The 15,424-nt window shown below is 41.4% G+C and overlaps 1 protein-coding gene across 4 annotated transcripts in view; it reads right to left on the reverse strand.

The window, feature by feature from the left end:
• Positions 1–15,424, reverse strand: part of VPS13B (vacuolar protein sorting 13 homolog B) — an 876,251-nt gene that overhangs the window by 17,452 nt on the left and 843,375 nt on the right. For all 4 annotated transcript variants that reach the window (XM_036876002.2, XM_057497864.1, XM_036875982.2 and 1 more), the window contains exons 55-56: positions 7,316–7,434; positions 2,794–3,599 (exon numbers count right to left, since the gene is read on the reverse strand). In XM_036876002.2, the coding sequence (XP_036731897.2) occupies positions 2,794–3,599; positions 7,316–7,434 (925 nt within the window). The remainder of the gene's footprint in view (positions 1–2,793; positions 3,600–7,315; positions 7,435–15,424) is intronic.

The following is a 15,424-nucleotide window of genomic DNA, read 5'->3' on the forward strand; positions in this document are numbered from 1 at the left end:
AAGATGAAGATTATAAATGGGAGGGCCTATGGGTACCAGGCATTCAACTCATTTATTCCTCAGAGCAACTGTGCACGAGAAGTACTACTACCTCCCTTTATATAAATTCAGATGAGCTCATGGCTGAGCCTCTGCTCAGGGTCAGGCTGGCACTAGGCAAGGGGGATGCGGCAGATCCAGCCTGGGGGGTCCTGTCTCACAGGCAGGTAGGAAAAGGAGATGTGGGATTGTTCACAGTCTCTCTGCTGGCTGGACACACGGGCTAGGCTTCCAACCCAGGTGCACCTGATTCTGAAGCCTGCCCACTCTGTCTGTGAATAGGCAGGGTATTGTGGAAGGCTGTGGACTATTCCTCCTTGGAGGGCCCTCTCTGGGAGGTAAAGAAACAGCAGATTTTCTTTAGTCTGAAATAGTTGTAAGATTCAACCTGGAAACAAAAGGTTGGTCTAGAAACATCTTAACTCCCCTTCTCTCCAAAGATGCCACATAGAGATAACAGAAGGAGAGCACCTATTGCCACGCGAGGGCTACACTCTGCAATGGGGCAGTGCAGGCAGCACAGTGGGTGGCGCGAGTGGCCTCTCCGTGGAATCTCCCGGATTAGGGCCACTGCCGGACTGGAGGGCTGTGTGTGGGCCAGAGCTGCGACTCAGTGGTTACCTCAGCTGGACAGTAAAAGGCAGCAAGTATCCGAGGGCACTCTTCTTTAGTTATTTTCCGCCAAAAGCAAATGTATCTTTTGCTTACTTATTTGGAAATTTTGTTGGAAAAGGGTTGTCTGTCTCCTTTCTCATCAAACTGAGACTTGGGTTTGAGAGGGACCCCAGGGAATCATAAAGGCCATGTAGGGTTAGTCACTCATTCCTGATTACTTTACTATTCTTCACTTTTAACACCTCGCCAAGGTGACTCCACAGCCTTCCCCAGAGATGAGGTTCAGGTATTTTGACCATCCCACAGGAACATCCTGATCAGGCCCAGGCGGGGAACCCTGGCCCGCATGGGGTGTAGAGGCACCTCATCGGCTCCCAGGCCGGCCCTACCCGGATGCCAGTACATTCTCTTTAGACTCTTCTTCCTGCGGGCTGGGGACCTACTATCTCCCCATTTCCAGCTCTTTCCATCACTGCTCTCCTCAGATAATCTTCAGATTGTCTGTAGGCTTTTGTTTTTAGTGACAGAATTCCCAACAGGCCCTAAAAACTTGGCCCTCTATATTAGAATTTCTTGCCTTGGTGTACAGTGAGGCTGACAACAGCTTAGAGGATTTTTAGGTGGATTACAAAAAATCCAAACAGAATGTCCTTGTGAAAGCTCATTAAAAACATGAAACAGAGAGAGCATTTTTAGCACACAGGCTACAAGGACACGGTCGCTTGGTGCCACAGCTGGAGTTTCTTCGCCAGCACATTACACATATGGCTGCTCCCCACACCTCAGCACTGTGTGGTAACTGGACCAGACAGAGGCTTATTCCTTCCCAGGCCCCAGAGCAGAGCTCAAAAGCTACGTGCATGCCTGTTTCTCGTGTTAAAAGGAAAAGCTGCTCAAAAGAGTTAAGTTTCTGAAATTATTTATAAATATACCTATTAAATTTGAAATGTTAACTGCTTAGTTTTAAATGACTTCTTAACAAGACCTAACAGTTTCTTCACTATTGTGCAAACTCTCAAAATAACACTTTCAGCAGGGTTCCTTACCCCCAGCCCCCCATCGGGTCATTTTCAGTTAAGAGTTCTGGGTAGCCCCACCCACTCTATGAATTTCACTATGGAGAAAATGTAATCTTACCAGGATGACAAAAGCGTGGATCATTTACTGCTACAGTGTGAATCTCATATCTGCATTCACCAAGTGCCATGTTACAAGTCTCCTCAGTTACTTTCAGAAAGTAAGACTTCCATGTTTCTTACCAGCAAGGGCCCACAAGACCAACCCTGGTTGGTGTCTGTGGCTTGAATTTGTGGGAAGGTAGGGCGGCTGATAATCAAACTGAACTGCTTTACAGTGAACTCAGGTCAGGAACATGAGCCCCGATGCCAACTACCATGGAGTACTCGGGGCCCACTCTGCTCCCAGCACTTACCTTTCAGTGCACAGCACCCCCCATACAACATCTTGTACACAAAAGCAAACCACCCCCCGCAGTCTCCATCTCAGGTCTGTGGAGAAGCTGAGACACCAACAGCCTTCTTTTTGAGATCTGTCTAGACAGGCAGGGATGTGCTGGGTAGGTAGAAGGCTCTTTATGCATCTTATGAGCAAACAAATCCTCTGAATTTCTCACCTACAACTATTCATTGACTGTAATGAAGAAAGCCAATAACCTAGAGGTGGATTTCTTTTAGGCCCAGGGGCTGAGGGCCTGGGCTAGTTTTCCTGGCTGTACTAGTGTGTTCATAGAGAGCCTTGTACCCACATGGGGCTAAAGAAGTGTTTGCTAAATGGAATTAAATATTCTGTTACGTAACAGTGAATGTAACAGCTACGATTGCTTGAGTGGTAAGTGTCAAGCAAAATGCAGCGTACTTTATATACTTTCATTCTATCCTCTCAGAACTCTTAAAACCCATTTTACAGATGACACAGTCTTGGGTCAGTTCATTAACTCGCCTAAAACCTGACAGCTAGCAGTGGCAGAATCTAGCTTTGAATCCTGTGCTAGTGGCAAGACCCACTTCTTTGCCTCCCCCACTGCTTTCCTGTGAACCGAAGTCAGTAAGGCACTAGCTCCGAGCGCTTCCTTTGTGCCCAGGCTCTAGCTCATCGCTCCCCCTCAGCCTGTGTCCTCACCTGCTCTGAAAAGCGCCCCAGCAGCATAGTGCATTGCCAGGGCATGGACGAGCTGTCTGGCTGTGGTGAAGATGGGGCCTCGTTCAAACACCGAGAAGGAGAGCGGGGTGTGGTCAGAGGCTATGTACAGCTTGAGGGAAGCATGGATGCTGACGAGGAGACTCACTGGCTGTATCACCAGTTTTCGCAACTTCACAGGATTCACCAAGGCCCTGGCATGCTGTCGAACCTGCACGGGCAGCACCTGTGTGCCACTCCGGAGTCTCGTGGGGCGACCTCCCGGGTCGCTGCTAGGAAGGTAGGTCTCAAACAAAGTTTTGACATAATATACAAATGTATCTTCCACATATAACCGGGCAGGTTTCAATTCAAAACTGAGCTCATTAATATCAAACACGAAGCTCTCGCCCTCAGTTAAGGTGAGACAAAGTTTGATAAAACAATTTTTCTTGTACTCTTCCAAATCTTTGCTGGATACAAAGAGACTCTGCATTTGGGAGCACGGAGTAGGTTCTGTTTTCTCTTCCTGGCAGACCAAGACAGCAAAGTGGAAGTTGGACTTGTTATATAGCTGGTTGTCCAACTGCAGGTCCCCACAGTAGACCTCCACGCAGTAGAGCTCACAGAGCACGTCAGCAGGCTCATCCCCGGGGAGGTGGCCCGCTGCAGGGGCCACGTGGAGAAAGACACCGTCCAGTGTGAGCCTCAGGAGCTCCGATGATGCTTTGTGGTGGGTCAGGTCATCAAAGACCACCAGGCTCAATTGAGTGATGAGCCCTTTGAGCGTCACAATCTTCTCCAGGGTTCTAGAGGAGAAAGGGAAAGGGACATTAGTCTCCCTGGCATTCTTTCTCTTCTAGATGATGGTGCCTTATTAAGCACCTCCTGATGGCCCATCAGAGCCTCCTAAGAAACACGTAAGACTTCAGCTTTCAGTACATCATATCTGGACATGGAGCTGACCACACTCCAGTGGTGTTGGGCAATGCTCCCAGTCAAGTTCTGGCCATGCTTCTGTATGTGTTTCTCTCAACACCAGATTTTTACTCCAAAATCCCTCTAGGCTTTGTGTGCTAATTCCCCATCATGATCACCACAAGGCAGGAAACACAGTAAAATAACCAGGACTCCTTAAATTGAAGAAGTACAGCAAGCAGAAGAAAGCTTCACACCATGGACGCCCACCACAGCCTGTTGGCCGGAGCCTTGGCTCAGCTCGCGCACCATCTCTCCAGGGGGCCTGCCCGCACTCCTGCTGGGCACACCTGGCTGCTGTGCATGTCGCTCTGCGCTTACCTCCTTGTGGGCAGCACTCCAGCATTGCAGTCCTCTACCACAGCATCACTTTTTCTTCACTGCTGGCAGCTTGCAAACCTGATGGCATTTCTCCAGTCTTAAAAATTCCTTTTGGAACCCCACTTCCTGCTCTAACTATCACTCATTTTTCTGATGCCCTGACATAAAAACTCCAAACACTTTCTATACACATTGTCTCCTTTTCATTCCTCCTTGTCCATTCTTTCTTAATCTTGCTCCACGCCGGCTGCTGCTCTGCTATCCCCCAATCCCACCTATCAGAGCAACTCTCAAGGCCACCAGTGACCTCCACACAGGTAAAGCAAATGACGGACGTTCAGTTTGTGGCTCCCTTAACCTAGGATGGCATCTGACACTGTTAACAGCTCCCTCCTCCTGGGAACACTTTCTTCCCATGTCTCTCTGGACTCTTCTGCCTCTGGTCACCATTCTTCAGTCACTTGTGTTTCTCCCTCTTCTCCCAGGCCTCTTAAAGTTGAGGTGCCCAGGGCCCAACTCAGGCCTCGGGCCCCTTCTCTTCCCATCCTCACTTACTTCCCGTGGAGATCTCACCCAGTGTCATGGCTTGACACTCCATCTATATGCTGATGACTTCCAAAGTCACAATTACGCAAGAACTATCCCTGAACTCCAAGCTTATGTATCTGCCTATCCACAGTCATTTCTATGTCTAAAAGACATCTCAACTTGTCATGTCTAGTCAAATTCTTGATTTCACCCCTAAAACTATATACAGACTTTCCTGTTTCAGTTAATGGCACCCACGTGCTACCAGCTGATTATATTAAACTTTTCAGAGTCCTCCTTGATGTTTCTCTTTTTAACCCTTAGCAGTGTATCAGGGAAATCCCCTTGGCTTTTCCTTAAAAAGTATATCCATAATCTGACCACTTCATACCACTCCCACTGAAGCCTCTGTAGTCAAGGTCACTGGCATCTCTCCCTGTGGGGGGAGGTACTGTAGTAACCTCCTAACTGGTCTCCCTGCTTCCACCTGGCTTCTCTGCAGTCTACTTCAATAGAGCAACCAATCTAAAAATTTAGGTCAGATCATGTCACTTCTCTGTTCAAAATGCTCCAAGGATTTCCCCATTTCACTCAGAATTAAAACTAAGCCCTTCACAATGTGCCCCCACCTTCCAGCCCTTACCCCTCTGGCCTCAGGCACTACTACCCACTTCACCTACTCGTTGGCCACACTGGCCCCTTCTCTGCTCCTCCAATAAGCCAGGCCCACTGCCTCAGACCTCTGAGCCGCTGTGCCGTCTGTCTGGGAAGCCCTCCGCGAGGAACCACGCCACTAACACCCCTGCTGCTTGCCAGTCTTCGCTCCAGTGCCGCCTTCTTGGTGAGGCCCCCCTGGACCCATTTTCTCAGACTGTTCTCAGTCCCTGTGCCCTGGCACATGCAGTCCTTCTTCCTGGGCCCTGCTTCTGTCCCTCTAGGATGCCAACCTCTACTGTGCCATAACATTTCCTTTTTATTATGTTACTCTGTGTCCACTCATTCCACACAGAAAAGAACGTGATCATCTCCTCAAGGGCAGGGATTTTGGTCTTTTTAGTCACCAATGTATCCCATTCCTAGAACAGTAATCGGTATCCACTGAGCACTTTGAAAATATTTGTTAAGTAAATGAATTAAGGGGATACAAGTAAAGATTTTTGCCTTTCTTATTTCTACCATTGAATATATGGATTGCTGTTCTTGTCATTAACAATGTCCTACTATTGACCTACATTAAATGTTTCTAAAATTATAAAGGCTTGAAATTTTGTGTTAACTGCAATTTAAAATGTAGTCTCCAATTTTGTTACTATTAATTTTTTACAAATACTTCTGGGCAAAGAAAACATTCAATACAACCTTGCTTTGCAATACTATAAATTCAAATTAATAGTAGTTTGGTGGGGTCCACATTAAGGAGTTTCTAAACCATATATGAAAAGCAAGGAACTTTCTTAAAAGAGTGCTTAAACCAGTGTATGAAAGTTGGTATTGTTTTATATTTTAACTTAATTTTAGAATTAATAATAAACTTTCTGATTATATACTTATTATAGAAAGTTAAAGTATAGAAAATTATTAAAATAATCACTTATTATTAACAATTTTAATTCTTTTTCTTTTTATTTCTAGGAATGTTCTGTGCATGTGTGCATGCGACAGAATGTGTGCATTTATGTACTTACATGTATATACGTACATATGACACACAAGGATATTTATATATTTAATTTTATGTTTCGTTTGTTTTATTTTAGATTTATCATATACATTTTTCTATTCCACTATAATCCTATAAGTCTCTTTTCTGTGGCTATACCATTTATGGTATATTTATGTATCATCCATTTCCCTACTGATGGGCATTTGTACTCTGAATATTTTGCCATTGTAATTAGTAATGTGATAAATCTCTCTCTCCACATGTCTTTACCTACTTCTGTATTACTGCTTTAATTCTTAAATTCTTAAAACTCTTAAAAGTGGAATTTCCTAGCCAAAGGGATTTTAAAGGTCTTAATACATATGGCTAAAGTGCTTTCCAGAAAATGGTAAAGATTGACACTTCTGTTAGGACTGCACATAAGGGAACATTATTGTCAATTTGACAAATAATATCTTATTTAAATTTGCATTTCTTTCATTACTTGTATTTCCTCTTCCTAGAATTTTCTTTTCATGTGTGTGACCTTCTTTTACTTCTGGAAGGAGGAGCTGTCTTTATATTATTCCTACTGAACTATGTGTGTTCTCTTAAATTAAGGATATTAACTCTTTGGTTTATGTTTGTAAGAAATGGTGGCAACACTCAGCTTAAGGGAGGAAAATGTGGTTCTAAGCAGTTAATGTAGCTCTAATTGCTAAGCCTAATTACTAGGTTGTCATGAGAACACAGAAGTATTATTTTACATTTCATGCTAATGATAATACAGATAATTCTAAGATGCATGCCATAGATTGTAAGTCAGTCTGTTAAATTTCACGCAGAAGAACTGGAAGGGGTACCCAAGGAAGATGATATATTGCTACTTATTATAGGTAGGATTAATGCTCATAACCCTATCCTATGGATTCCACAATAATTAACCAAAAGTTTCAATGTATAGCTAGGGATGACAAAATAAGGTAAACAGTAGGTTTACAAGTTAATAATGGGAAAGCTTACTATAACTGCTGCTGGGATAATCATTAAGCCTACCTGTTGGTATTGGTTAAAACAGGTCCTGCTTTTCCTTCTGGGGCCACAGTGATGAAGACTGTGCCACACTGATGGACAATGTCCACATATACACAGCCAAAGCCAATCAGGAACACAACCTATAAAAAGAATATTCAAAATCTGAGTAAAAAGAAGTAAGAAACACAACTAATATGGCTGACTTCAAATGTCTTATGCTCTGATTCAATACCACAATACTTCCTGGTTATATTTCTTAATATCCATGTGTACAGGCTATTCAGCTGACTTGAAAGCAAAAAAAAAAAAAAAAAGAAAGAAAGAAAGATCAAATCCAGATTTTTCAATATCCAGCTGTAAGGTTCATAGAAAAAAAAACGATGGATGACAGGGCATGAGTGTCTTCATTCCCTGCTTCTTTGAACTGGCAAGTAGCTCTGTGCGGGCGGGAGCCCGGCCATGGGCCAGCTTTGTGTGTGCATATGAATCTCTGTGGAAAAAGCCCAACAACTAAGGACTTGAAATGCAATGTGCAAAAAACTTGCAGGCTCTTGAGAGTTGACTTCCTATTACAAGGAAGCCCTTTTATGCTGGGGACACAAAATATACCCCAAAACCTGCCAGTAAGACATGCCATAATCCCTTCAGCAACCTTCACATAACTTGTAACAAGAATGTCAGATAACTTCATCTGCTTGGAGTCAAAACTAATTTTTCTTTTGAGAAGGTGGACTAAAACCTAAAAAAAGTTCTACCTCAGAAGCCAGGTGCCAGGCCAGCAGAACAGATGTCCTTTCAGCATTAAATACTCACACTGCTTCTATGGATAAATATTTGAAAACAGAACAGAACTATTTGAAAAACAACTCCAAGAATATCATGCTCAAAACGAGCATTACCTGCAGGTAGGGGCAAGAACCTCCTTATGTATAGGAATGTTGATTCTGATGATTTGAAGTATCTATTCAGTCCAAGTCTGGGCCCTTAATTATTACTAGGACAGCAAATAAAAGCAGAAGGACTGAAAACTCCTGGGTGAAGGAACAAAGCTGGGTGCCTGCTTTCAGATACAAAGAATGTATTCTGATTTTGACCAAATGAAGAGGTAGCAGGAAGAGTGTACACAGAACCACCGGAAGAGTCAGAGACTCAAGTCTGAAGTGACTTCAAAGACACTGGGATTCTTTCTTGTACAGTGGTTCCTCCTCCAGAAATTCTGACCGTGTTCCATATCCGGGGCACTGGATGTCATCTCTGCCTCCTTCCTCCTCATCTGCAGGCCAGCAGCCACCAGCTCCTCTAGTGCCTTCTTTTTCGCCCTACAGCCACTGCTCCAGCTCAGGCCCTTGTCTGCCACTCAGCACTCCCTGTGCTGAGAACACACTTTCACTGGGTAAGTCCTTCACAAATCCAGTGTGTCTTTATACATTAACTTAAGGACACCTAATTCCATGAAGGTACTCTCTAATTTTTCTATTCCTTTCCTCAGCTTGATACCTACTCCTATATTCCTAAAGTACTTTTAACATTATATCTATTTGATCACAAATATTATTGCTTGTATTATAGTCACTGTTTATACACCTGACTTAATCACTAGATTGTCAGCTTCTTGAGGACAGTAGAGTCAGTCTGCATTCTTTACAGACATGTTTCCCAAACGGACTGTTTTGCAAACATACCTGTTCAAAAGACTCTGCAGCCTGAATTTGCCCTATTTGTTCCAGTGGTAAGAATTGACTTTGACCGATAAAATTTGGAATTTAGCCAGCTTAAAAAATGGCTTACTTCACGAATTTAAAACAAAGCAGGTATTTTTTGAGAAACACTCACATTTATAAAAGTTATTATTTTTATGTGATATGTAATGTATGTCAATTGCTTTTTTTACTAGGCTTATAGACATGAGATTTGTCCATATAAAGACATAAACCTTTTGAAGGTCCTATGTTACTGTCTATATTCCCTTCTCTCAGTAACTGTCCATAACTTCAGTGTGTACCCTAGGGTTTTAGCAGAGAATGTTAAACACTGAAACTACCACCCATCAAAGGAGACAGGAGGGGATCAGAAGAGAGAAATATTTATTTGCTCATTTTCAAAGTAATCTTCAGATATTATGGAATGAAGATACTTGAACTAAGATAGTAAAGATAAGGCAAGATGATGGTTTCTGTTAACTGCCCAAGGGACTTTGAAAGCAAGTGAATTAACCTAAACCTTTAAGGTACTTCTGTTAGCCAAAAATCTGGGCTCTGGAGAGAAATTCTGCTGGTATCCCTTTCACTCACCACTAGAATAGAAGAAACAGACTTTAATTCTTGGAGCCTATCCTGTGTCTTTTCAAATGTGGAGAAATAACTCACAAGATCAAGCACTTTGTGCAGTGGCAGCTCTAGGGATTAGGGGGGTACATAAGTGCCTGGCCACAGAAATTAGGCACATCTAAACCAGGTCCTCCAGAAACAAAATAAATCCTTGATTTAGTCTGATGGCTTGTTCATTTAATCACCCAATTAATTATTCAACACTTAAAGTATACCTACAAAGAACCAGTCTCTGTATTAGGTACTGAGAAAGATAAAATCCTGCCCTCAAGTTGCTCACATCCCAGATGGTAAAGAACCTAAGTACAACATGAGATAACAAATGGTTCCAGGGCAGAGATGTATAGGGTGCTTCTCCCTCTTAGTATATTAACCATCATGGTCTCTGTATAAGCTCATGAGGGCGATGGTTTTGTGTCCATTATATTTAGTACTTATAACCAGTGCTTGGTACTAGGTAAAGATTTGAGTGGACATCACCTCAACGTGGCACCTGTGGTAGATACTTCCAGTGTGCACCCACGTCTAGCTCCCCCTTTCTTCCAGACACATTGCAGAACTATATTCCTCACCTCCTTACAGTTAGGTATGGCCATGTGACTAGTTTTGGTCAATGGGCTAAAAGGCAGAATTGTCATGTATTAATTCTGAGCCAAAATTTAAAAGAGCCAGCCTTCTTCCACTGCTGCAGAAACTGGATAAAGGCTTTATGTTCCCTATGAGTAATGGTCCAAATCAAATCTGCTGCCTGTTTTTATAAATAAAATTGTACTGAAACACAGTACAATATTTACATATTGTCTCTGATAGCAAAATTGAGAAACTCTGACAGAGACTGTATGGGCTCTAAGCCTAAAATATTTATTATTTAGACCTTGACAAAAAAGTTTGCTGATTCCTGCTCTACAACAATGGTTATGGTAGATTCTTACATAACCAAGGGATCGTACATCCCAGTATCCATGTGTGTTTAGTCTCTTCCAAGACTGACAGCTTGGCTGTGTGACTTTCTTCAGCTAATGAGGTATCAGCACACATGACTGCTTACTGGGGTTTGCCCTCTTGCCGTCATGCGAGGAAGCCTGGTCTAGTCTCCCTGAGAGGAAAGACCATGTGGGAGAGATGCCCAGACTTCCCAGCTGAACTCATCCCTTAGCCAACCCTCCAACTGAATGCAGCTGCATGAATGATCCCAGGCTCATCCTGCAGAAAAATCACCCAATCAAACCCCCAGAATCTAATCTTTAATGTTTCAAGCCTCTAGGATTTTGGGGTGGGCTGCTCTAATGGTGTAGATAGGAAATGATAAAGCCTCCATCAGTGCTGATCCTTACATGACCGTGATGTGGAACACAATCCTCCTAATGACAAACATGAGGAGTGTAGCATGAGCAAGAAGTATATTTTAGATTATCACAGGAAGCATAAACTAGCCTGTACTAACTAATAGTGATATTGGTAATAGAGGTAGGGTTCCAGCAAAAATCTAAAATATGAGTCCTTGGCTTAACGGTCAGACAGTAGAAACTGACATTGAGAGCTACAGAAAAAGGGATTCATGTTATAAAGTGGCAGGACATTTAGTAAAACTGTTGTCTGAGATTACCTGGGATATAGATTATAAACCTAATAGATTTATACCTCTAGAAGATGAAGTTTGAAAACAAAACATTAGTGTTGGCTGTTATTGGCAATGTCTGGTAATATATTATGAAGAGGAGATGAGCTAGGAAAGTATTGGCCAGTTTACAAATAAAATGAAAGAGAATAGAGAGATTCCAGAAATTCAGGGCCTTGCAAAGTCAGAAATGCTTTTAAACCTCAAACATCAAGAGATAAAATTTAGTCTTTGACTATGAAGGCAGATTACTACTCAGCCTCAGGGCTATGTAAAGGGCACCACACTCAATGTTAAAACTTCTTCGTTGTCAAAGTGACTCAGAAAAAAGTTCAGCTTAAGAGTATAACTTTGCCACAGAAGCTCTCTTAAATCCAGAGAGAGGTAAGGAAGCAAGATAGCACAGAAATATGTCTTTAAAATAGGACCAATAGTATGATTTTTAGCAATTCTCTGGTTATTAGCAAAGTCTTCTGAATTTTGAGAAATGACTACTGCCTAAGAAACTCATGAACCTAGACTGAAAGAGACTATGATTATCTGAGACTCAATACAAGCTTCAGATGTGGCCAAAGATGATCTCTGAGGGTGGATGCAGGGATTGGAGGAATAGTGGGAAGAGAACTCTTCCAAGAGCAGAAACAGGGCTTAAGTACTGTTCCTTGCTTCCTGGGTATAAACCCCACAATATATGCTCAGAAAAATTTCACAATTGTCATGGATGAGAAGCTGCTGTGTGTCTCTTGTTCTTCCTCTTTCCAGTTTGGAGGGATTAGTACTGTTATTCTGTCCCGGAGGGAAAATGGCAGAGAGAAGGAGAGAGCACATCACAGGTCTACAGATGGAAAGGAGCCACATCCCAGACTCAGAGCATCACTCAGAAGTGCTAGATTTCCGCCTGGATGTGGTGACTTGTTAGAACCTGGGAGGAGATATGTTTGTTCTAAGTGTGGGAAAAAGAATGAATTAAGTGACTGATGGCCAAGGGAATTTTTTTTTTTTTTGGTTTGAGTACTCTGTTATTGCAGAATAATCTAGCCAGTGCTGACCAATGCTGTTTTTTACCTTCTTCACTTCACACTGGTAGTGTGGAGTATGTGCGCTAAGTTAGAGGCAACAAAGAGTAAGAGACTTACTGCTTTAACTACAAAACATTTTGGGGATACTCTGTGTTTTGCCATTTGTATGTGTTAGAGCACTTTGACCAATAAGACTTTCTCTTACATATGTAGGTAGAAGAATACCATTCAATCCTGCCCAAAGCAGTTTACAGATTCAATGCAATTCCTATCAAAATACCAATAGCATTTTTCAGTGAACTGCCACAAATAATCCTAAAATTCATATGGAAACACAGAAGACCCTGAATAGCCAAAGCAATTTTGAGAAGAAGAACAAGCTGGAGGTATTATGCTCCCTGACTTCAAGCTATCTTACAAAGCTACAGTAATCAAACAGTATGGTGCTGGCACAAGAACAGACCCATAGATCAATGGAACAGAATAGAAAGCCCAGAAGTAAACCCATACATAGATGGTCAATTAATGTACGACAAAGGAGCCATGAATACACAATGTTGAAAAGACAGTCTCTTAAATAAATGGTGTGGGGAAAACTGGACAGCTACATGCAAGAGGATGAAATGATTACTGTATAAAACCATACACAACAGTAAACTTGAAATAGATTAAAGACCTAAGTATAAGACATGAAACTATAAAATTCTTAGAAGAAAACATAGGCAAAAATCTCCCAAACATAAGCATGAGCAATGTTTTTCTGGATATATCTCCCCAGGAAAGGGAAAACAAAGGCAAAAATAAATAATTGGGACTACTTCAAATTAAAAAGCAAAGGATACCATCAACAAACAAATAAAAAGGTAACTTACAGTATGGAAGAATATATTCATAAGTGATATATCAGATAAGAGGTTAAAAACCATAATATATAAAGAACTCATATGCCTCAACACCAAAAAAACAAATAACCTGATAAAAAATGAGCAGAACAGAAATTTTTCCAAAGAAGAAATACAGATGGTCAACAGGCACATGAAAAAATGCTCCACATCACTAATCATCAAGGAAATGCAAATCAAAACCACAGTGAGATATCACCTCATACCAGTTAGAATGGCTGTTATCTAAAGGACAAGAAATAACAAGTGTTGATGAGGATGTGGAGAAAAGGGACCCCTCCTACACTGTTGATGGGAATGTAAATTGGTATAGCCACTATGGAAAGCAGTATGAAGGTTCCTCAAAAAATTAAAAACAGAAATAGCATATGACCCAGTAATCCCAATTCTAAGAATTTATCTAGAAAGAAGAAAAGAAAACTCCTGATTTGAAAAGATGTATGCACCCCTATGTTTACTGCTGCATTATTTACAATAGCCAAGACATGGAAGCAACCCAAGTGCCCATCAATAGATGAATGGCTAAAGAAAATGTAGGGTGGAACATATACACCATGGAATATTATTCAGTCATAGAAAAGAAAGAAATCCTGCCATTTGCAACAACATGGATGAATCTAGAATGTATTATGCTAAAACAAAACAAAATGAACAAAACAGCAGGGCACTCATACACGATGAGAAGTGGCTGGTGGTTACCATGGAGGAAGGGCTAGGGTGGGAGGGTGAAAGAAGTGAAAGGGATAAAGATGCACAAAATCTCAATCATAATATAGATTAGTCATGGGGATGAAAGTACAGCATAGAGAATATAGTAAGTAATTCTGTAACATCTTTCTATGTTGACAGATAGTGACTACATTAGTTGGGGTGAGTATATAATAATGTATATCAACTACACCTCAATAAAAAATGTATCAACAACAACAAAAATGAATGAATGGAAAAAAAATACCATTCAAGACCTGTGCCCTGCCTTCCACTTAGTACTTTGTCTTTTACAATTACAAATATAACTTGTGTTTTTCTCTATATTCAGTCACTTTTATTAAAATGATTATTTATATCCAACAAATTATATATGTGTGTATATATATATATATATATATATTTTAATTAAGGTATCATTGATATACACTCTTATGAAGGTTTTACATGAGCAACATTGTGGTTTCAACATTCACCCATGTTGTCAAGTCCCCCCCCCCATAACCCATTGCAATCACCATCCATCAGCGTAGTAAGATGCTATAGAGTCATTATTCAACAAATGATATTTTAAAAAATTATACCAATTAAATTTATTAAGTTACAAGGTGACACACAGGAAGTAATGGAATGCATTCTTGAAAGCCTTTCTTCTTTTCTCTCCCTCTTTTTCCTTACAGGCTGTATATGACAATCCAGGGATAGTCCAGAGGGAGTTATAAAGCATTCCAGCACTGTAGCTGAGTTGAACTTAAATCATAACAATACCTGTTATTAAAAGTCCTTAAGCTGTCTCAATGTTTAAAAAACCCTGCTTCAATGTTGAATTGGGACATCTCATGTCATCTTTTGCCCTTGAACTGGAATTTATGCCATTGGCTCCCTTGGTTCTCAAGCCTTGGGACTCAGATTAAATTCCACCATAGTTTCCCTGAGTCTCCAGCTTGCAGATAGCAGACTGTGGGACTTCTCAGCATCCATAAATAGATCTAAAGATAAGCTAACTACTCACTTTGTTTTGACTTTTGGCTAAAATTCATTCTTCATAATAAATTTTGTACCTATTTTGGGAAAGAATAAATTTAAAAGTTATTATTTCTAATGCAGATCAAGTAGTTTGTAAAAGAATATCTTAAGAAGGAAAGCCATGATATGGAAGAATTCAAAACTTACACTTTGAAGGGAAGAGATTTTCATGTATGTTACAGGATTGAACCCTAACTTGTAGAGGGAGTAAGGGAGTGAGATGTGGCCTGCTTGGTCTCAGGCTGTGGTCTGTGTTAAGCAGTCTAGCGGACTGGAGAGCCTTTTCTGGGCTGGATTCTATATATTTTAGTAATCACCTTGGTGGAAGTTGTGGAGACAGATCTGAATATGGAGGTTGGCAACAGAGACCTTAATAATAACAAGGGGTTATTGCTAAAATCTGGGAGAGGGATGAATACAAGGCCTGAAGTAGACCCTGGTCACAGAGAGAAGGGGCAGATCCAGACACATTTCTGAGGATTTTCTGCCAGAACCTGGTGACTTACTGGGTGTGTGGAGGAAGAGAGAGA

This window comes from Manis pentadactyla, chromosome 3 (assembly GCF_030020395.1).
Source record: "Manis pentadactyla isolate mManPen7 chromosome 3, mManPen7.hap1, whole genome shotgun sequence".
Classification (NCBI taxonomy): Eukaryota; Metazoa; Chordata; class Mammalia; order Pholidota; family Manidae; genus Manis; species Manis pentadactyla.